The 24,547-nt window shown below is 43.5% G+C and overlaps 1 protein-coding gene across 1 annotated transcript in view; it reads left to right on the top strand.

Annotated features, from left to right (window-relative positions):
• LOC124612550 (valine--tRNA ligase) overlaps positions 1–24,547 on the top strand; it is a 208,721-nt gene that overhangs the window by 39,987 nt on the left and 144,187 nt on the right. Inside the window, exons 4-5 of the mRNA XM_047140825.1 lie at positions 16,251–16,415; positions 19,956–20,157. Of these exons, the coding sequence (XP_046996781.1) occupies positions 16,251–16,415; positions 19,956–20,157 (367 nt within the window). The remainder of the gene's footprint in view (positions 1–16,250; positions 16,416–19,955; positions 20,158–24,547) is intronic.

Below are 24,547 nucleotides of genomic sequence, written 5' to 3'. Positions count from 1 at the left end.
TACCATAGTCACAGGCGCAGTCTCCTCCCCTATCCACCCCCCCCCCCCTCCCCCCTCCCTATAAACTATTGTGTGGGTGCCCTTGTGTGACTGTGAAGGTGATAACAACATGGACAAGACTTCCACAACTGATTGTACCATTTTGTACTATGAGGGATGCTTGTTGACAAACATTGCAGAAGTACCTCATCTGACTTTCTACCAATATTGCATCCAACGATCACTGAACTAACTACACTGCCTGACAGTCCCCCTGCGGGTCCGGGGATTAGAATAGGCCCGAGGTATTCCTGCCTGTAGTAAGAGGCGACTAAAAGGAGTCCCTCCCCCTCAAGGGGGTAGTTAGCGCCTGCGTCCGGAGACGGACAGTTCCACGACCTCTATTTGCGGTCATTTTGCTTTTTCACTTCTCGTTTCTTCCTTCCTTTGGTTGGTTCTTTTCTTTGCTCTTCTCCATCTCACTGTCTTCCTTACTCTTTCCCTTGTCTTCTTCTCCTAGCCTTCTCATTGCCTTCTTCTCCTTGCCTTCTCTGGTCTCCGCCTCGGCGTTTGAGACAGTCTGTCCTCTCTCTTCCTCTCTCTCTCTCTTCTTTTTCCTCTTCTTCCTTCCTCCCTGTGCGCGCCTGAAGGCCGACCCACGTGTTCGCACGCGTAGCCGGTGACGCGGTAACGCGTAATTCCCCGCCCTGGGTAGACATGTAAGGCACGCACGTACCCCCTGGTAAAGGCCAGGCCCAGGGAGGGGTGATTGCCTGAGCTGATACCTTCTGACCATGCCGATTGGTCCCTCCGTCTGTTTCCTGGGAGGTGTGACCTGAGGTGTAAACATTCACCTAAGGCGGGAGTGCCCTCTGAGAGGGTCCCCACAAGGAAGGAGCGCGCCATCGGAGATGCTGGCAATCATGGGGGATTCCTCCGCAATGGATTTCACTCCATCTCTCTCGACTTCAGCCCAAAAACGGAAACTTGACCAGCCACCAGTGACAAAAGTACTACCACCTGCCCCACAGTTCCTCGTCGTTTCTCGATCTGAGGACGGAAAGGATTTTTCCTCTGTCAACCCTTTCGTTATCCAGAAGGGCGTAGAGGCCATAGCCGGATCTGTCAAATCTTGTACCAGGTTGCGTAACGGTACCTTATTACTAGAAACTGAGAGCGCCTTTCAGGCACAAAAACTGCTTCGGGCCACACTCCTGTACACGTTCCCTGTCCGGGTGGAGGCTCACTGCACTTTGAATTTGTCTCGTGGTGTGGTCTATACTCTATCACTTGACGGATTGACTGACGAGGAGATTCAGTCTTTCCTCGCTGAGAAGGGCGTGACGGCTGTCCATAGGGTCATGAAAATGGTAAACAATGACCCTGTACCGACCCGGACACTTTTCTTGACCTTTGACAGTGTTCAGCTGCCGTCGCGTATCAAAGCGGGCTACGAGGTTATTTCTGTTCGCCCCTATGTCCCGACACCTACGCGCTGCTACCAGTGTCAGCGTTTTAATCACACTCGCCAGTCTTGTTCCAATGCAGCTAAATGTGTCACTTGTGGCAGGGATGCCCATGAGGGTGACTGTCCACCTCCGTCTCCTCATTGTGTGAACTGTCGGGGTGACCATGCAGCATCCTCCCGCGACTGTCCCATCTACAAGGAAGAACGCTGTATCCAAGAAATTCGGGTCAAAGAGAAAGTGTCCACCTCGGCTGCTCGCAAGCTATTTGCTAGTAGGAAGCCCGCGCTGCTCCCAGCGGGAAAGTACAGTACTGTCCTCGCCTCTCCTCGGACTACCAGGGAGGTGGCGACGCAGACATGCGATCTGACCATCGGCACCACTGTCGTCCGTTCGGCCAGTGCTAAGATCGCGCGGTCGACGTCTCCTCTTCCTCCCGTCACCCCTTCAACACAAGCACCTTCATCAGCTTCTGCCAAGACGAAGACCCAGAAATCAGATGCAAGGGCCTTCAAGAAGGAACAGTCCCGTGCAGACTTCTTACGTACCTCGCACTCCCAGCCGTCGACCAGTACTTCCACTAAAAGACCTTCCAAGAAGGCTCATAAGAAGCACAGTTCTCCTTCTCCTCCACGGCACATTTCTTCTCCTACGCCACCCAGCGGTTGCCACCCCAGGCCGTCATCCGTTTCGCCTGGCCGCACCGCTGGTAGCCGAACATCTGGCCGTTCACCGGCGGAGGAAGCTCCTCCTCCCGGCCATCTTAACGAGATGGCCGATGAACCTATAGAACCGATGGACGATGACTGTCCGCTTACTGATAGCGGCGGCAGTTCTCGCTCGAAGCCAGGCCCTCAGCGGCCTTCGAGGTGACCCCTTCTTTCATCTTCCTTTTCTTCTTATGATGGCACTTATTCACTGGAATATTCGCAGCATTCGCTCCAACCGAGAGGACTTGAAGTTGCTGCTCCGTTTGCACCGTCCGCTCGTCGTAGCCCTCCAGGAAACGAAGCTCCGCCCATGCGATCACATTGCCTTGGCACACTACACCTCTGTGCATTTTGACCTACCCCCTGTGGTAGGTATTCAGGCTCATGGAGGGGTTATGTTGCTGGTCCGGGATGATATTTACTACGATCCCATCACATTGCACACTGGCCTGCAGGCAGTTGCCGTCAGAATTACTCTCCCCACTTTTACATTTTCTGTTTGTACCGTTTACACTCCATCGTCGTCTGCCATTACCAGGGCAGACATGATTCAACTTATTGCTCAGCTACCTGCACCATTTTTGTTAACTGGAGACTTCAATGACCACCATACCCTTTGGGGCTCTCCAGCATCCTGCCCGAGGGGCTCCCTGTTAGCAGACCTTTTCAACCAGCTCAATCTTGTCTGCCTCAATACTGGGGCCCCTACTTTTCTTTCGGACACATCTCACACCTATTCCCATTTAGACCTCTCTATATGTACTACCCAACTTGCACGCCGGTTTGAGTGGTATGCTCTTTCTGATACATATTCGAGCGACCACTTCCCGTGTGTCATCCATCTCCTGCATCATACCCCCTCTTCGTGCTCAGCTAGTTGGAACATCTCCAAAGCCAAATGGGGGCTCTTCTCTTCCAGGGCGACCTTTCAGGATCAAACCTTCACAAGCTGCGATAGTCAGGTCGCACAGCTCACGGAAGTCATTCTCACTGCTGCTGAATATTCCATCCCTCACACCACTTCTTCTCCACGTCGCGTACCGGTCCCCTGGTGGACCGCAGCATGTAGGAACGCTTTACGTGCTCGTCGACGTGCTTTACGCACCTTTAAACGCCACCCTACAGTGGCGAATTGTATCAATTATAAACGATTACATGCGCAGTGCCGTTGTATTATTAAAGGAAGCAAGAAAGCCAGCTGGGCTGCTTTCACAAGCACCTTCAACAGTTTTACTCTTTTTCCTGTTATCTGGGGTAGCCTGCGCCGTCTATCTGGCACTAAGGTCCACTCACCAGTTTCTGGCTTGACGGTCGCGAATGACGTCCTTGTGGCCCCTGAGGATATCTCCAATGCCTTCGGCCGCTTTTTCGCAGAGGTTTCGAGCTCCGCTCATTACCACCCTGCCTTCCTCCCCCGAAAACAGGCAGAGGAGGCTAGGCCACCTAACTTCCGCTCGTCGAATCGTGAAAGTTATAATGCCCCTTTCACCATGCGGGAACTCGAAAATGCACTTACCCGGTCACGGTCTCCGCTCCAGGGCCTGATTCTATTCATATTCAGATGCTGAAGAACCTTTCTCCTGCGGGTAAAGGTTTCGTACTTATAATCGCATCTGGATTGAGGGACATGTTCCCGCATGCTGGCGCAAGTCTATTGTTGTACCGATTCCTAAGCCAGGGAAGGACAAGCACTTGCCTTCCAGTTATCGACCCATCTCGCTTACCAGCTGTGTCTGTAAGGTGATGGAGCGCATGGTTCACTCTCGTTTGGTTTGGCTGCTCGAATCTCGGCGCCTACTTACCAATGTACAATGTGGATTTCGTAGGCGCCGCTCTGCTGTTGACCATCTGGTTACCTTGTCAACCTTCATTATGAATAACTTCTTGCGGAAGCGCCCAACCGCGGCTGTGTTCTTTGACTTGGAGAAGGCTTACGACACCTATTGGAGGGCGGGCATTCTATGCACCATGCATACATGGGGCCTTCACGGTCACCTCCCTCTTTTTATTCGTTTCTTTTTAATGGATCGACAGTTCAGGGTACGTGTGGGTTCTGTCCTGTCGGACACCTTTCGCCAGGAGAATGGGGTGCCACAGAGCTCAGCTTTGAGCGTCGCTCTCTTCGCCATAGCGATCAATCCAATAATGGATTGCCTCCCAGCTGATGTATCAGGCTCCCTTTTCGTGGACGATTTTACCATCTATTGCAGCGCGCAGCGTACATGTTTCCTGGAGCGCTGTCTTCAGCGTTATCTTGACCATCTTTACTCTTGGAGTGTCGCCAATGGCTTCCGGTTTTCTGCCGAGAAGACGGTCTGTATTAACATCTGGCGCTACAAAGAGTTTCTCCCACCGTCCTTACGACTCGGTCCCGTTGCTCTCCCATTCGTGGAGACAACAAAATTTTTAGGTCTTACATTTGACAGGAAACTTAGCTGGTCTCCACATGTGTCTTATTTGGCTCGTGGAGACAACAAAATTTTTAGGTCTTACATTTGACAGGAAACTTAGCTGGTCTCCACATGTGTCTTATTTGGCTGCCCGTTGTACCCGTTCTCTAAATGTCCTCCGTGTTCTCAGTGGTATATCGTGGGGAGCGGATCGAACCGTCCTACTTCGCCTATATCGGTCGATCGTCCGCTCCAAGCTGGATTATGGGAGCTTTGTATACTCCTCTGCACGGCCGTCCATCTTACGCCGCCTCAACTCCATACAACATCGGGGTTTACGTCTTGCGATCGGAGCATTTTATACTAGTCCCGTCAAGAGTCTTCATGCTGAAGCCGGTGAATTGCCACTGCCCTACCGGCGCGATATACTGCTTTGTCGGTATGCCTGTTGGCTACTGTCAATGCCCGACCACCTGTCTTATCGTTCCTTTTTTGACGACTCCCTCGATCGTCAATACGGGTTGTATGTCTCTGCCCTGCTTCCCCCTGGAGTTCGCTTTCGTTGCCTCCTTCAACACCTTGATTTTTCACTCCCTGCAACCTTTAGAGTTGGCGAGAGCCACACGCCACCTTGGCTCCAGGCCGAGGTTCACGTTCACCTTGACCTCGGCTCGCTCCCAAAGGAGGTTACCCCCGGTTCGGTATACCGCTCCCGTTTTGTTGAACTTCGTTCGAAGTTCATTAATATGACCTTCATTTATACAGATGGCTCTAAGACCAATGACGGGGTCGGTTGTTCTTTTATTGACGGGGCACAAAGTTTCAAATACCGGCTCCATGGCCATTGTTCGGTCTTCACAGCTGAGCTCTTTGCCCTCTACCAGGCTGTTCTTTACATCTGCCGCCACCGACATTCTGCTTATGTCATCTGCTCTGATTCCCTGAGCGTCATCCAGAGCCTCAGTGATCCGTATCCGGTTCACCCTTTCGTGCACCGGATCCAACACACTCTTCAGCAGCTGGTGGACGACGGTTCTCCGGTTAGCTTTATGTGGGTTTCTGGCCATGTCGGTATCCCTGGGAACGAAGCTGCAGATACCGCGGCCAAGGCTGCGGTCCTCCAGCCTCGGACAGCTTCTTGTTCTGTCCCTTCATCAGATTGTAGCAGGGTCATTTGTCGGCGCATTTTATCGCTGTGGCATGCCGATTGGGCTGCACTTACGGACAACAAGCTTCGGGACTTGAAACCTCTTCCAGCGGCTTGGACGTCCTCCTCACGCCCCTCTCGGCGGGAGGAGGTAGTTTTGGCCCGGTTACGAATTGGACACTGCCGGTTCAGCCATCGCCATCTGCTGGCGGCTGCGCCAGCGCCGTTCTGCCCATGTGGGCACTTGCTGACGCTCCGCCACATTTTAACATCCTGTCCGGATTTTACTCCACTGCGTCTTGATCTTGGCCTGCCATGTACTCTCGATGCCATTTTAGCGGATGACCCAAGAGCATCTGCTCGCGTTCTTCATTTTATCAAATTGACCAACCTGTCCAAGGACATTTAATTATGCTGTTTTTTTTAATCCTATGCCTGTCGATCTTTTATCGTGTTTTCCCTTTTAGTTGCTGTTTTAAACTTGTGCCTCGCGGTGCATTCCTAATGTAGTCTGGGCACTAATGACCGTTGAAGTTGTGCGCCCTAAAACCACACAAAAAAAAAGAAAAAAAAAAAAAAAAAAAAAACTGCCTGACAGAAAAGTGAAGCACCCAGAAGGGGAGGAGGAAACAAAATGAAGCGTCATAGGCTGAGAGGGTGTATGATGTTATTGCAATGTTTACAGTATTGAGTCGGATTTAAAACTAACTTGGAAGTAAGAACCCACTTATCTGTATGTTACTGCAACTGTTCTGACGTTTATGCAGCACTAATTTGAGTGGGAATGGTGTCATAAGGTCATTGTGTCCTCTCCTGAGACAACTGGCCTGCAACTGTTATAACTGGTCCTTCGTTCCCCAGATACGGATCCTGGGATGATGGTGACACCCAAGTGTGTCTCACACATTATATCAGAATCTTGCAGGTCACAGGAGTATCTCAACACTTATGTGGACTCACTATGATGCTAACAGCTCACAGAAACAGTGCAATCTGTGGACGAGCATTGTCCTATTGAAAATTGCACCACAATACTGTAATGTGAAAAGTAACAAGTGAGGATGCAGGATGACTGTGGCGTACCATTGCACCATCAGATTTCCCTCAATAACTGGCAGAAGTGACTTGAAGTCATGCTCGATGGATTCCCACACCGTGATGCCAGGAGTAACATCAATGTGCCTCTCCAAAACTTTGGAAGAACCATACATATATTGTGGTGTGCGTACTGTAAGACCTTCGGTACACACACCATCAGATTATTTGATTTGTCGCTCTAACGAAGTAGGCGAGTGTCAGCAATATGTCTCGTGGTCTTATCGTGGCGTGTTTATCTTCTGCCGTTAGGTCAGACGATAGAAATGCCACTTGCACGCTTAGAGTAGCAGATTGACGGTGACCAACTTTAAACAGAACTTGATTAATTTTCACACACATTTATTAAAATAATAACAATCGTAAACCTTACTTAACTTGATTCTGGATGCTATTTACAATTGACAATCTGAAGTTCCTCTGGTCTTGGTACGTTAATCTTATTCTCACATATCTCTGATACTCGACAAAGTGTCTATACATTTCTCTTCATGGCTATGTACAGGAATATGATAATCTTATTAGGCGCAGACTGAAACTTGACTATAGACTGGTACAGACAAATGTAGACTGGTGCAGACAAATGCAGACTGACTAATCGGAGGTCTGTACACTCGTTATAATACCTTGCGCATTCAGGTATCGCTGCGCGAGTGTGATCCGCGAGGAGAAAAGGTTTTACGTTAGCAGCAATCTCATTGGCTGCGTTACATATTAATATGCGGATCGGCGGAAGCAGAATTTGGTCCGTCTCTAAGACAGCGCCATCTCGTAGTGCGGAGATGGACGAGCACTGCACCTGCGCTGTTGTGCTTAGTGGGGCGCGCTCTAGTGGGAAAGTTGTGTACGCGCTGGCTATGTGGAACTATGTACACAACATCCCTCCCTTCCGAGGGAAGAAAAAAAGCTTTTGAAGTTTGCTTAAAAAGCCTTTTTTTCTGCTTCCTTGCTTTCCGGCGTGCATATGTCTGTGGGTGCACACATGTTGCTCCCAGTGACATTCGCCTGCGGTCGGCTAGGAAAACCCACTCAAAACCTATGGAACAGGGAACCGGATAAGCAAAAATTTTGTTACATAATTGCATTTCAACATCGGTACATTAGTCAAAGCTTAAATCTAATTCTTCTTCGACGTCCATCTTCTCTGGGGATGTTGGCTTTGGATGGTTGGTGTAGTCGGCTGCCCATGAAGGTGCTGCGTCGGCGGCGGTGGCTGCATTGGCTGTGACGGCGGCATCGGCTGCCGGTGATGGCGTCTGGAATCCTGCGAGCTGCTCGAGGTTAACATCGTCTTCTGAGTCTGCAAAATGAAACAGCCTAGGAGTTCTGCCTATATGTGACTGCTGTCTTTGCTGCCGTAATTGATTAGTATGGCGAATAACTATGCCATTTTGCGTTCTTATTCTATACATGACATTTCCAATATATTCTAGAATGATTCCTTGTGTCCAAGTACGCTTTCCTCGACTGTAGACAGTTACGAGGATTTTGTTGTTTACGTGGAATCGTCGTCCTTTCGATGTTCGGTGATCATTTTCTGGATGCATTGTGGGTTTTAGGATAGACATCAAAGTCCTGTGTTGTCGCCCATGCAGTTTCTCTGCTGCTGACTGCGCCTCGTGCGGAGTAGCTCTGTATTGTGACAGAAAAATTAATAAGGAAGTCTCTTTGTTGTACTGTTGCACCAACTTTGTCATGTGTGCCTTGAATGTTCGTACGAATCGTTCGGTGAGTCCATTAGCCTCAGGGTGAAATGGTGCCGTCCTGTAATGTGCAATTCCGTTCATCTGACAGAATGACTGGAATTCTTGCGACGTAAATTGTGTGCCGTTATCGGTCACTATGGTTTGAGGCAATCCTTCAATGGAAAAGATCTTTGACAACGCTTGCATTGTTGTCGCTGAAGAAGTTGTACTCATTTGTAGTACAAAAGGGAATTTTGAAAATGCATCAATGACAATTAACCAAGAAGTTCCAAGAAAAGGACCTGCATAGTCAATATGCAATCTTGACCAAGGTTCTGTTGCCTGTGGCCACGGAAAATATTGTCTTGGCGGAGCTGATTGATGCATCTGATATAATTTACAGTTAGAAAGCATTGTTTCAATATCTTCATCAGTGTTGTTCTAGTAGCAATGTTCTCTGGCCATGCGATTCGTGCGTACTATACCCCAATGACATTGGTGTAACATTTTTAACACTTTATTCCTGAGAGCTTTGGGTATAACTACTCTTGTTTTTCCCGTTTCACTGTGAACTAATATGATGCCTTTGTGCACTGTGAGAGCATGTCTCATGTTCCAATAAGATTTCACTTCTGGCTGAGCTAACATGTTCTTATCGGTTGGCCATTCTGCTAGAATATACTGCTTTATCTTCGATAACACTGGATCTTTGGGCACTAACTTAGCTATTAAGGTGGCATTGACGGGGAAATTTTCCACGACGTCCTCACTGATTACATCTATCTGGAAACATACGTCCTCAGATTTGTCAAAATGTTCATCTTGACCCGCCGGTAGACGTGAAAGTACATCGGCGTTGGCATGTTTTGCTGTCGGTGTATATAAGATCTCGTAGTTGTAATTAGACAGTAGCAATGCCCTACGTCGTAAACGCTGTGCTGTCTTAGTGGATACACTATTATGTGGTCCGAATATTGTCACCAATGGCTTATGGTCTGTGAGCAGAATAAATTTTCGTCCATATATGTAGTCGTGAAACATCTTCACTGCAAAGATAATTGCTAGTGCCTCTTTTTCTACTTGGCTATAGTGTCGTTGACTTGAGTTTAATGTTTTCGATGCGTATGCAATTGGTCATTCAATTTCTTGATGCTTATGAGACATGACTGCACTGATCCCGTAATCTGACAAGTCCGCCGCAATAGTGATCAACTTTTGCGGGTCATATGTCGTAAGACATTTTGTGTCTACTAAACTTTGTTTCAGTTTGTCGAATGCGCGCTGGCATTCTTTGGACCAATTCCACGCGACTCCTTTGCGAAGCAATCTGTGCAACGGTTCGGAAATTTCGGCTGCTTTCGGTATGAATTTCCGGTAATAATTAATTTGGCCTAATAAAGCTCTTAGTTGCTTCAAGTTTTTCGGAGCTGGCAATTTCTGTATTGCTTCTATATGCTGTGGTGTCGGACTGATTGCGTTATTTGACAATATATGTCCTAAATACTGAATTTTCTTGACAAAAAATATACATTTGTCCTTGTTGCACCTGAGATTGGCCTTTCTGAGAACCTTGAACAGTTCGTCCAGGTTATCTAGTAAAGCTTGTGGAGTTTTTCCCGAGACGATTATGTCATCGAGATAGTCAACTGCGTTAGGACAGTTTCTAATTAATTGTTCCAAGTAACGTTGAAAGATGTTTGGTGCACTAGCGATACCAAATGGTAAGCGCTTGTATCTGTACAATCCAAATGGAGTATTTATGACCATAAACTTTTGTGTATCTTTGTCTAAAGGGATTTGCAGATATGCTTCCTTTAAATCCAGTTTGGTGAAATACACACCCCCTGCTAATTTATACATCAGTTCTTCCGGTTTCGGAGTCGGGTATATATCTATAGTGCACTGTGAATTGACGGTATTCTTGAAATCTCCACAGATACGTAATGATCCATTTGGCTTTTCTATGACAACAATTGGTGTTGGCCAGGCGCTACATGTGACTGGTTCGATAATACCATTGCCTTCTAAACAGTCAAGTTCTTGTTTTACGCGTTCTTTCATTGTGCAAGGGACAGTTCTAGCTTTGCAAAACTTCGGCACTGCATTCGGTGTCAGCATAGTGTAAGCCTGGTAATATGTTACACTGCCTGTTGCGGAGGAAAAAATATCATCGTACTTCTGCAACACTGTTTGTAATTTTCCTTTCGGAACTTCATGTGTGACCTGTTTCGCTTCATGGATTGTGAAGGCTAATTCGTTAAAGAGATCCAGACCCAGCAAGTTTGATGCCTTATGGGTGTTAACTACTGCTAAAGTAGCTGTCTTGGTAAACTGTTTGTAAGTTACTTCCGTCGTCAGTGCACCTTTGACTGGAATTTGTTTATTACTGTAGCTGTACAGTGAGCTGTCAAAATGCTGCAATTTAGGAGAACCTAGCCATTTATGCGTGTGCAGATTTATGATAGACATCGACGATCCTGTGTCAGTCTGGAATTTGATAGGTATTTTGTTCACCAGTAATGTGACATACAAAGACTTGTTCCTGTTATGTGCAACAGCATTAACTTCATGTTTAACTTTTGAAACCTGAATATAGTCTTGCCTATTCATATCGTCACACGCATTGGAGGTATACTGCTTAAAATTAAGCACTTTCTTATTGCTAAACTTATTTCTAGACTGTACACTTTTCTTAGTACACACTTCTGATTTGTGCCTTTTTCGTTTGCAAAAGTCACAATGTGCGTTACGATAGTAACAATTGCCTCTGTGATGATTGATTTCACATTTAAGACATGATTTCAACTTTGAGCTTGGGTGTGTGATCCATTCTTAGATCGCGTGAGCCTAGCCTTGCTGTCCTGTTTACGGCCTTGGGTATGCGGGCCGCGCTGCCCCGTTTCGCGTGCCTGTGTCGCGAACATGTCACAGCCGTCGTCTTGTACCACACTCAGAGAAGCTTGGCTTTGTTCGTGTGCTCGAATGATTGGTAAACAGTCTTGCAAGGACGCATTGATTAAACTAAGGAGCTCTTTCCATAAGTTCTCGTCTGGTGAATGCCTTATGAGCATATCACGTATTAAAGAATCAGCATAGGACTTTTTACAATTTTCGTTTCACAAATAAATTTGCAGTTCCTAGTTAATCCTTGCAACTGAGTAATCCATTCCGTGTATGTCTGCTGTGCCTTTTTCTTGCATAAGTAAAATTTATGCCTTGCAGCCGCGACATGCGTTTGCTTGTCGAAGTATTTTTCGAGCAAGTGTTTAATAGCTGGGAATGACAAATTTGTCGGTTCACAAGTCGGACTCAGTTTTAAGAGAAGGTTGTAGATAGCTGCGCCGCAATTTGCCAAAAAATAAGATCTTTTTTCTACATCACCTGATATCTGGTGTGTGAGGAAGTGCTGTTCCAGGCGTGCCGCATAGTCCGGCCACGCTTCTTCCTTGCTGTTGTAAACTGCGAAAGGTGGTGACGAAACTTTAATTTGTAGCGGAGATGCTACGGCAGGCTGCAACTCGAAATGTTCCACTCTTGTAAGCTACGCCTGTTGCGTCTGTTGTATTTGTGCCATGAGGTTTACGATCTGCGCTGTGAGGTCCATGGTTATCTGAAAATTCCAAGTGCGACTAGATTACTGCAATAATGATATCTTAGCTGCAAGAGAGAGGGTTAACAGTCAAGTATGTAGCTTCCCTAAGTCCACTGTAATTCCATTTTTATTGCAGGCTCACACGTAGTCATCCGTAATTGTGCTGAAATCATCTGTTTCCTTAGTACCTCGCCGCCAATGTGGTGTGCGTACTGTAAGACCTTCGGTACACACCATCAGATTATTTGACTTGTCGCTCTAACGAAGTAGGCGAGTGTCAGCAATATGTCTCGTGGTCTTATCGTGGCGTGTTTATCTTCTGCCGTTAGGTCAGATGATAGAAATGCCACTTGCACGCTTAGAGTAGCAGATTGACGGTGACCAACTTTAAACAGAACTTGATTAATTTTCACACACATTTATTAAAATAATAACAATCGTAAACCTTACTTAACTTGATTCTGGATGCTATTTACAATTGACAATCTGAAGTTCCTCTGGTCTTGGTACGTTAATCTTATTCTCACATATCTCTGATACTTGACAAAGTGTCTATACATTTCTCTTCATGGCTATGTACAGGAATATGATAATCTTATTAGGCACAGACTGAAACTTGACTATAGACTGGTACAGACAAATGGAGACTGGTGCAGACAAATGCAGACTGACTAATCGGAGGTCTGTACACTCGTTATAATACCTTGCGCATTCAGGTATCGCTGCGCGAGTGTGATCCGCGAGGAGTAAAGGTTTTACGTTAGCAGCAATCTCATTGGCTGCGTTACATATTAATACGCGGATTGGCGGAAGCAGAATTTGGTCCGTCTCTAAGACAGCGCCATCTCGTAGTGCGGAGACGGACGAGCGTTGCACCTGCGCTGTTGTGCTTAGTGGGGCGCGCTCTAGTGGGAAAGTTGTGTGCGCGCTGACTATGCGTAACTATGTACACAACATATATACATATCCACAGGTCACACTGCCATACTTGCTGACAATGTCCATCCAGGATAGTGCAGAACTGCGATTCATTGCTGAACACAGTACAGCACCATTCATCTCCAGTTCATGTTTCTTGGTCATGGACATCTCCAAATACACTTGTTTGTGTTGTGGTAATGGCAACCTACACATGGGACGGTAATTCCGTGGTACAGCTCCTTCTAGCCTCTGACCAGTGGTGTAAGATGACACAGAATGTTGCAGAGAGTCTATTACTTGCCCTCAAATGGCAGGAGCAAATGTGAAGAGGTTATGATATGTTTGGTGCACAATATGATGAACCTCCCTCACAGTTGTCAGATGTGACCAACCGGAACGATGAGTGTGCTTGTTCCCTATCTCATGGAGATCAACATCGGAGCTCTGTCATATCTGAATAGCCCATGAATTTGAATATTACACTTTTTGGCCAGACGGCCAAATAGAGACCCACAATGAGGCTCTATGAAACTATTTTAGATGCTGTTAATGCTGTCTCGGAGAATATGTGGCATCTTCTTGTACTTCACAATCATCACTCAACCTCTGACATTCATGCCCATTATATGTCCTACCAGACCTAGTAACAAGACTAAACGTGAACAAAACTAAAGCACTCTGGTGGTTGTTCTTCCTGTCATTAAATAATTGCAACTCTTATCATCTGGATAGCCGCCAATCGTGTGTACATGTATGAAATTAAATTAACATCTGATCATGTCTTCTAGGTGCTTCACTTTTTTTGTCAGGCATTGTACATATCCTATTGTTGTGAGTGACAATTGACACCAGAGAGACCTTAAGACCAACGAAGTTTCTGCTTATACTGTACGTTAGAACTTTTATAACATCATAAAAAATATGATAACCACTACTGAGTTCTGGTTGTGTTAATGGTGGTTTCCATAGCTCCAGAAAGCTTGGACCTATAATGGAACTGCCAATGATGCCCAAGAGGTTGAATCCTTCTAGTATCATTTTAATATTCCACATGTGGTACTTCCCCAGGAAGCTCTTTTATGTGAGTGTCTCAAGAGGGCAGCCACTCTGTGTTCAATTCTGAGTCCAACGGGGAAGGCTGTCAGAAGTGAGCAAAATGTTCCAAATACTTTGTGAACCAATGCGTGAACAGAAACTAGACATACTCTCCTTCGGCCAGTCGTACAGCATTCCTGAAATGACAAAATTTCTGCCATCAGTTGTAATTATTGTTTATTTTGCCGTGTTGTCAAATTTTGGTTATTAAGCCATTTTCAAGTGGTAGTTGACATGCCTGAGGACAAGCCACCAAGCTGTTCAGCCATCAGCATACGGCAAGAAAACATAAAACTTAGAAATAAAAGTTTTATGTTTGCCAGGTAGTGAAGCTAAAAATAGGAATTCGATCTCATTAGCAATGTGCAAAAGTGTCTTGACCAATAGCAGTATAGATTAGAAAATGACTTCTAGGGAAGGAAGTATATGACTGTAAAGGTATTGGACATCAGACAGATGACCAACTGTTTCATTCACAAACTGAAAGTTTCTTGTGGCAAAGTAGTAAAAAAGGCTTAGTGGTGCTAAAAAGTGGCCAAATTGAACATGTGCGATACAGGACCATCTAAGATGACTAATGACTTTCATCTCTGTTTTTGACTAATGTTACACTAATTCCTGCATGAAGAGCAAATGACAACTTCAATACTTAGAAGCGATTTATTATTTCCAGACAAGTAAAATTTTAATGATAAGGTTTTTGACTATCAGAACTTTGAGGACATTTATCATAAACATTACAGTGGTATTACTTTTTACCAAGTTTTGTCACTTTCGCTGCAGTGTGGCACCTATTGATACTTAATTGTCACTATTTGTTGATCTGTAGATAGTGCACCTCACATATCAATTTTGTCTAGAGTGTTCATTTCTGGCCCAGTTCACACCCTATTGTTTGGGTAGTTGGTTGGTACAGTGTGTGCTGACTTCCTGTAACATGCTGCCCATAAAATACTTACTTAGTATAGAAAAATCAGGTAAATTACTCCTATTCCAATAACTATCAGTTTTTTTTATTTTAATTATTGAGTGGAAAATGGGTTTTGTGTTGTGTTTCTCCATTATTCTGGTAATCTTGTCTGTGGGTGGCCCTGCGCATAAGGAATGCCAGTCACCTGGTTTTTCTTCTGGAGTGTTTCCTTTTTTCTTCTTGTTCAGCTGGAGAGCTCATCTAGTAACTGTTCTTGTGAAAGGTTTCATACAGATGCTGTAACTGGTAGGCAGACTTTCCTAGTCGCATATGGCTAGCGCTCTATATATCTGGGTGGGAAACACAGATTTGCATTGTACCGGATGGTGGCAGTTGTGGTGTTCAGGTACAGATCTGTGGGTCTTCTTCCTGTAAATGCAATGTCCCAGCTTACACCATCAGGGTTCTTATTCATCAGAATGCCTAGGAATGGTAGGCATCCATTTTCTTCTACCTCCCTTGTGAACTTGACATTGTTGTGTGTACCATTAAGGTGGCTCAGGAACTCTTGTAGCTTTTCTACACTATACAGTCAAACCACAAATTGGTTGTAGAGGGTATCCAGTGGCAACTCTGTCTGTCGGTCTGTAAAAATTTCCACTGTATTGGAAGTAGGTGATGGTGAATGCATGTCGAAACTGTTGTCACTCTCAAAGTGATTATCCAGTAATAATAAAGAACCTTCTAGTGGTAAATGCATCAGGAGAGACATGACAGTGAAGGTGAGTTGGAGGTCACCCTTGTCCAGATGTCTCTCGTAAAGCACTTTCACAAACTCTGTTGAGTTCTTGATGTGGCATGTACAGTGGCCCAAGAGAGGTTTTAGCAGTTGTGCCACGTGTTTGACTGTGCCACCAACCACGACATTTCCTCTTCTTGAGACACACGTGTGGCTCACCCATTGGGCTCTCTGTAGAGGAGTCTGTGGTCCAGCAGCTATAAAGAAACAGACCAGATGCGAATCAGACATTGCCTGGAATTGATGGAAGGAAACTTGTCAAAACGTTGCCACAACCTGATGCCACAACTTGGCTGATGACCAGACAAGATTTCATCTGTGAAATATGCCTAGAAAGTGTAGATTCCCTTATTGTTGCCATTGTAATATAAGTATCCTCTTGTTAAATAGTACTATCAGGAACTAATGAAAATATTAACAATATTAATTACTGCTTAATTTAAATTTTGTGATGTCTGCAGGAACCGGATGAAAGGTCGCACAACATTATGGGTTCCTGGGTGTGATCATGCTGGAATTGCCACACAGGTTGTTGTGGAGAAGAAGTTATGGAAGGAAGAAAAGAAGACTCGCCATGATATTGGGAGAGAAAAATTTATTGAGAAAGTATGGCAGTGGCGCAAGGAGTAAGTTTTTTTATCGAGTTTCTGCTGTTGGGAGAGAGAATGTTTGGTTGCTCAAAAAGCTATACAGAGTAAAGAAGGCAGAGTTGTCAAGCTGTATACAGATTAGAAAACAATATAATCTGTGTTCTTAAATGTTTGTGTCTTTAACAAACAAAAATGAAGAAAGGTAATCACTTACTTGTAGTTGGATGATGAGTAGTGTGCAGTGCCACAGATAACAGTAAAAAAAATTTATACTAGCCTCTGCCTTTCTTTGTTTTGTTCTTTTTTTTTTTTTTTACTCCAGATAAAGTATACACATTTCTGTCCTTGTAGAATAAAGTATAACATACCAAAGGCTTTTTTAAAAGTGGAAGGTGCCATGTACAGAGCCAGACATTTGTTGTGTTTGGACAAAGGAGTAAATACTTACAGACTCCATTTTGCCCTTACACTACATAACTACTACTACTACAGTTGTTGTTGTTTTCTAAATTCAAAATTACTATTTTGTGATTCTTTCCTATCATGTATCTGCATTTTTCTCCCTCTTTAATAAACTGAATCTCAACAAGATTTCAATTCTTAACTGTTCTTGTTACAAAAATTGGGACGGTTTTTATTTTAAACATCCATTTGTAGATTTTGCACTTATTTGATTTTTTTTTCTTCACTCTTCGTGGCTAACGATGTCGTGCATGAAGACATGGCATTTATGTTCAGGAGGCGAGGCTTATATAACCTAGTCATCATCCCTGTTTGTTTTCCATGGTATCTCCAAATTACAAATTCTGAGATGGTTTCTTTAGCAGTGCAAACTTTGATTTCCTGTCTTATTCCTCTCTAACCGAGTTTGTACACTATCTCTAATTATACAGACTTTTAATGGCTCGGTAAACTCTACATTTCTTCCTCACATTTTATTACTTTTTCCTGATGTAAAAGATTTGCTGAGGCTTTCTTGTTGAAAAATGTGTTGTTTTTCCAATTTGGTACTCTCTGTAGTGATGCTGAAGGTGGAATTGTCTCAAATTTAAGGTTACTTTGAACACTGTAGAGCTGTATGAGGCATGGTCATATTGGATATTATGTGACCTTGTCTTCTTCTGACCTTGTGTGGGGCATCTGAAGCAGCACAGTGTAGTGGTGCAATAGTTACAGCTCTGTGCTCTTAAGAGAAGTAGGGTTCAAATCCATGTACAGCCACACAGAGTTATATTCTAGGTGTTTTCCATAAATCACTTAAGGCAAATGCTGGTATGGCCTTTTGAAAAAGGCAGTGTAATATTTTATTAGACCCAAAAAAGTCCCTCAGCTACCTGAGTTTTTACTTTTACTACGTAAAAATGGCAAAATATAAAGCATACTCTGAGACCTTGTGTTTAGCATCCAATAATTGGTGTTATTGCTTGTTTATTATATAGCCCAGGGTCTTGGTTAGATTAGAAGTTGATAACTTTATTTGGCGTAAGCAAAGCAAGCAGTGTGAACCAACCGAAAATGTACCAAAGGTTACTGTGGGTCATCTACATGCTGTGTCATCTTAATTCCTTAAGTATTTGACTGTTTTCACCAGCAAATTATGTAATCCCCTCCACAACCTCCCCTTTCCCCAAAAAACACTATTTCTTTACTGACCACTGGTAATTCAAACTCGGCGTCTAGTTATAAACTAATATTTACTTTTCTTGCAACCAAAGAAAATCTTCTCATTAATATACGAGGGCAGTTCAATAAGTAATGCAACACATTTTTTTTCTTGGCCAATTTTGGTTGAAAAAAAACGGAAATTTCTTGTGGAATATTTTCAAACATTCCCGCTTCGTCTCGTATAGTTTCATTGACTTCCGACAGGTGGCAGCGCTCTACGGAGCTGTTAAAATGGCATCTGTAACGGATGTGCGTTGCAAACAACGGGCAGTGATCGAGTTTCTTTTGGCGGAAAACCAGGGCATCTCAGATATTCATAGGCGCTTGCAGAATGTCTACGGTGATCTGGCGGTGGACAAAAGCACGGTGAGTCGTTGGGCAAAGCATGTGTCATCATCGCCGCAAGGTCAAGCAAGACTGTCTGATCTCCCGCGTGCGGGCCGGCCGTGCACAGCTGTGACTCCTGCAATGGCGGAGTGTGCGAACACACTCGTTCGAGATGATCGACGGATCACCATCAAACAACTCAGTGCTCAACTTGACATCTCTGTTGGTAGTGCTGTCACAATTGTTCACCAGTTGGGATATTCAAAGGTTTGTTCCCGCTGGGTCCCTCGTTGTCTAACCGAACACCATAAAGAGCAAAGGAGAACCATCTGTGGGGAATTGCTTGCTCGTCATGTGGCTGAGGGTGACAATTTCTTGTCAAAGATTGTTACAGGCGATGAAACATGGGTTCATCACTTCGAACCTGAAACAAAACGGCAATCAATGGAGTGGCGCCACACCCACTCCCCTACCAAGAAAAAGTTTAAAGCTATACCCTCAGCCGGTAAAGTTATGGTTACAGTCTTCTGGGACGCTGAAGGGGTTATTCTGTTCGATGTCCTTCCCCATGGTCAAACGATCAACTCTGAAGTGTATTGTGCTACTCTTCAGAAATTGAAGAAACGACTTCAGCGTGTTCGTAGGCACAAAAATCTGAACGAACTTCTCCTTCTTCATGACAACGCAAGACCTCACACAAGTCTTCGCACCCGAGAGGAGCTCACAAAACTTCAGTGGACTGTTCTTCCTCATGCACCCTACAGCCCCGATCTCGCACCGTCGGATTTCCATATGTTTGGCCCAATGAAGGACGCAATCCGTGGGAGGCACTACGCGGATGATGAAGAAGTTATTGATGCAGTACGACGTTGGCTCCGACATCGACCAGTGGAATGGTACCGTGCAGGCATACAGGCCCTCATTTCAAGGTGGCGTAAGGCCGTAGCATTGAATGGAGATTACGTTGAAAAATAGTGTTGTGTAGCTAAAAGATTGGGGAATAACCTGGTGTATTTCAATGCTGAATAAAACAACCCCTGTTTCAGAAAAAAAAAGTGTTGCATTACTTATTGAACTGCCCTCGTATAATCAGATGCTGAAGATCAGCTACCAACATACATAAATGCCCCTCTGAAACATTTACCAAGCTGGGTTACCGCCAGAAAAATTGAGGCTCAGGAATGGAGAGAGCCAACATAGATGTGAAGGGTTGTCTCAGGAAGGGAAGTAGCAGTCGCTGCTTCAGTGAAGCATTGCAACATTTAAACTGCCAGACAACTGGGTAAATAGTGCACATTGTTTGCAATCTTACCTTAAGTGTTTACACTGACCAAACTGCAAAAATGATTGCTTTATTTGTATAGAGAGGAGTTTTAGAGTGAGTATCATAATTTGCTTGCATTCCACCCCCTCTGCATGCTGCATGTTCTTCTATTTTTTTTATCAAACAATAGAAAATAGACATGATAATGCAGTAGATTTTGGAATTATAGTTTTTGGGTCAGTGTGAAGTATCTGTACCTTGAGTTTTTATGACATGAAGGTTTTTTACACTTTTTTTTTTTTTTTTTTTTGAATTTGCAGAAAAGGAGATACTATCTATGAACAGCTTCGTAGGCTTGGGTCATCACTGGATTGGGACCGAGCCTGTTTCACTATGGATCCAAAATTGTGTAGAGCAGTTACAGAGGCATTTGTACGCCTTCATGACGAAGGTGTTATATATCGAAGCAATCGTTTAGTGAATTGGTCCTGTACTTTAAAGTCTGCAATATCAGATATTGAGGTATGCCATTAAAGTTCTTTCAAATTTCCTTTGTTATTTCAGTTCTAACTACCCACACAATGTTAAGATGTTGAGTAAAAAACAATATACATATTGAATATGATAGAGGGAAACATTCCACGTGGGAAAAATATATCTAAAAACAAAGATGATGTGACTTACCAAATGAAAGTGCTGGCAGGTCCATAGACACACAAACATACACACAAGATTCAAGCTTTCGCAACAAACGGTTGCTTCATCAGGAAAGAGGGAAGGAGAGGGAAAGACGAAAGGATGTGGGTTTTAAGGGAGAGGGTAAGGAGTCATTCCAATCCCGGGAGCGGAAAGACTTACCTTAGGGGGAAAAAAGGACAGGTATACACTCGCGCGCGCACACACACACATATCCATCCGCACATACACAGACACAAGCAGACATTTGTAAAGGCAAAGAGTTTCAAAACTTGAATTTTGTGTGTATGTTCGTGTTTGTTTGTATGTCTATCGACCTGCCAGCACTTTCGTTTGGTAAGTCACATCATCTTTGTTTTTAGATATATAATATACATATTGAGATATGCAGTCCATGACAACAACAACAACAATAACAATAATAATAATAATAATAATCTCATCCACCACCACCACCACCACCACCACCAGTTACTTGTTGATTAGTTGACTGAATCTTATACTAGTGTACAGAGTAAAGTCCCATCCATATTTTGCAGTAGTGACTCGGAAGTGTGGAGAGGAGAATGTTTGATTTTTCATTAAGAGAATTCTGCCATCATAATTACACGGAGTCTCGCAGATACATCATGAACAACAGTGAGCATCCAACCTGTGAATTCCTTATTGTTATAATAATGATTACTCTTCTATGGAATCTTCAAGTGATACAAATATCAGTGTGTATCACATACCAGTTTGTTGTTTGTACACTAGATGGAACTGGTTAATTATCCAGAATCCAAAGAGTCTAGAAGTGGCAGTGAAACACTTGCAAAAAGATCATGTTTTGTGACACAATTTATTGAAGAAAGTGATTTTCATCCACCTGTGCACTTGAGGCTGTAAGTGACAAGAAAGGAATGTTTCAGGCATTCTCTAATTTTTTTTGTACGTAAAACAGCATAGTGAACGCATTATTGTGGCCAAGATAGATACTAAGCCCACACCTACCACAGTAGTACAAGTTTATATGCCAACTAGCTGTGAAGATGATGACGTGATTGATGAAATGTATGATGAGATAAAAGAAATTATTCAGATAGTGAAGAGAGACGAAAATTTAATAGTCATGGGTGACTGGAATTCAATAGTAGGAAAAGGGAGAGAAGGAAACATAGTACGTGAATATGGATTGGGGAGAAAAATTGAAAGAGGAAGCCGTCTGGTAGAATTTTGCACAGAGCATAACTTAATCATAGCTAACACTTGGTTCAAGAATCAAGAAAGAAGGTTGTATACATGGAAGAAGCCTGGAGATACTAGAAGGTATCAGATAAGTTATATAATGGTAAGACAGAGATTCAGGAACCAGGTTGTAAATTGTAAGATATTTCCAGGGGCAGATGTGGACTCTGACCACAATCTATTGGTTATGACCTGTAGATTAAAATTGAAGAAACTGCAAAAAGGTGGGAATTTAAGGATATGGGACCTGGATAAACTGAAAGAACCAGTGGTTGTGGAGAGCTTCAGGGAGAGCATTAGGGAATGATTGACAAGAATGGGGGAAAGAAATACAGTAGAAGAAAAATGGGTAGCTTTGAGAGACAAAATAGTGACGGTAGCAGAGGATCAAGTAGGTAAAAAGACGAGGGCTAATAAAAATCCCTGGGTAACAGAGGAGATATTGAATTTAATTGATGAAAGGAGAAAATACAAAAACGCAGTAAATGAAGCAGGCAAAAAGGAATACAAACGTCTCAAAAATGAGACTGACAGGAAGTGCAAAATGGCTAAGCAGGGATGGCTAGAGGACCAATGTAAGGATGTAGAGGCTTATCTCACTAGGGGTAAGATAGATATTGCTTACAGGAAAATTAAAAGAGACCTTTGGAGAAAAGAGAACCACTTCCATGAATATCAAGAGCTCAGATGGAAACCCAGTACTAAGCAAAGAAGGGAAAGCAGAAAGGTGGAAGGAGTATATAGAGGTTCTATACAAGGGTGATGTTCTTGAGGTCAATATTATAGAAATGGAAGAGAATGTAGATGAAGATGAAATAGGAGATATGATACTGCATGAAGAGTTGGACAGAGCACTGAAAGACCTAAGTCGAAACAAGGCCCCGGGACTACTGACAGCCTTGGGAGAGCCAGGCTTAACAAAACTCTACCATCTGGTGAGCAAGATGTATGAGACAAGTGAAATACCCTCAGACTTCAAGAAGAATTTAATAATTCCAATGCCAAAGATAGCAGGTGTTCACAGATGTGAAAATTATCGAACTATCAGTTTAATAAGCCACGGCTGCAAAATACTAACACTAATTGTTTACAGATTAATGGAAAAGCTGGTAGAATCCAACCTCAGGGAAGATCAGGATTCCGTAGAAATGTTGGAACACGTGAGGCAATACTGACCCTATGACTTATCTTAGAAAATAAATTACGGAAAGGCAAACCTTCGTTTCTAGCATTTGTAGACTTAGAGAATGCTTTTGACAATGTTGACTGGAATACTCTCTTTCAAATTCTGAAGGTGGCAGGGGTAACATACAGGGAGCAAAAGGCTATTTACAAATTGTACAGAAACCAGACGGCAGTTATAAAGAGTCCAGGGTCATGTAAGGGAAGCAGTGGTTGGGAAGGGAGTGAGACAGGGTTGTAGCCTATCCCCAATGTTATTCAATCTGTATATTGAGCAAGCAGTAAAGGAAACAAAAGAAAAATTCGGCGTTGGAATTGAAATCCATGGAGAAGAAATAAAAACTTTGAAATTCGCCGGTGACATTGTAATTCTGTCAGAGCCAGCAAAGGACCTGAAAGACAGGTGAACGGAGTGGACAGTGTCTTGAAAGGAAGACATAAGATGAACATCAACAAAAGCAAAAAGCAGGATAATGGAATGTAGTCAAATTAAATCGGCTGATGCTGCGGGAATTAGATTAGGAAATGAGACGCTTAAAGTAGTAAACGAGTTTTGCTATTTGGGGAGCAAAATAACTGATGATAGTTGAAGTAGAGAGGATATAAAATGTATACTGGCAATGACAAGGAAAGTGTTTCAAAAGAAGAGAAATCTGTTAACGTCAACTATAGATTTAAGTGTCAGGAAGTCGTTTTTGAAAGTATTTGTATGGAGTGTAGCCATGTATGGAAGTGAAAAGTGGACGATAAATAGATTAGGCAAGAAGAGAATAGAAGCTTTCGAAGTGTGGTGCCACAGAAGAATGCTGAAGATTAGATGGGTAGATCACATAACTAATGAGGAGGTATTGAATTGGATTGGTGAGAAGAGAAATTTGTGGCACAACTTGACTAGAAGAAGGGATCGGTTGGTAGGGCATATTCTGAGGCATCAAGGGATCACCAATTTAGTATTGGAGGGCAGCGTGGAAGGTAAAAATCATAGAGGGAGAATACACTAAACAGATTCAGAAGGATGTAGGTTGCAGTAGGTACTGGGAGATGATGAACCTTGCACAGGATAGAGTAGCATGGAGAGCTGCATCAAACCAGTCTCTGGACTGAAGACCACAACAACAACAACAACGTAAAATAAGAGAGAGACAACTACTTACCTACAGCAGATTGTTGTGTGGAGCACAGTAACACATAACATAAAACAGCATCCACATAAGCTTTTAAGCACTGCTTTTTTTCTGGCAATTGTAACCACATTCATACATACAACCGAACAGGTATCTGAACACACAGTCCTGTGGCCACTTTTTTCTTTTTTTTTATGATATTCCTGACAGATGGTGTCATGAAATTTAAGGAAGCTGAAAGCAATTGAGATTATTTACACATCATGGCTAGTGAGTTTACTGCACCACATTACGACATGAATGATCACTGAGTGCTATAGACAGGAAATACAGTGAACATGGAAGACCACTTTGTGACAAAGGAAGCTGGGATATTTTTACTTCCCCTCTTGTTTTGCCATCTGCCTCCTTAAAATTCGTGTTCTCATGTCTGACTAATTACCATTATCATACATGAATATAATCTGCATTTACATAAAAGAGAATGGTTGGCCCTCAGTCTTAAAGAATGTAACACCAGATCTAATTGTGTGCTTAGTTTTATGTATGTAGTTGATTTTCTAATCTATTTTGACTATTCCTAGTTAATATTTTCATTATAGGATGAAATCAGTAATTGTCTTGAAACTTAAATTCGGTAATAATTGTAAACATTTGGAAGACAAAATGGTAGTAATTTTAAA

The sequence above is a fragment of the Schistocerca americana genome, chromosome 4, assembly GCF_021461395.2.
Source record: "Schistocerca americana isolate TAMUIC-IGC-003095 chromosome 4, iqSchAmer2.1, whole genome shotgun sequence".
Taxonomy (NCBI): domain Eukaryota; kingdom Metazoa; phylum Arthropoda; class Insecta; order Orthoptera; family Acrididae; genus Schistocerca; species Schistocerca americana.
Note: the sequence above shows the minus strand (reverse complement) of the source record. Positions and strands in the feature narration are given on the sequence as shown.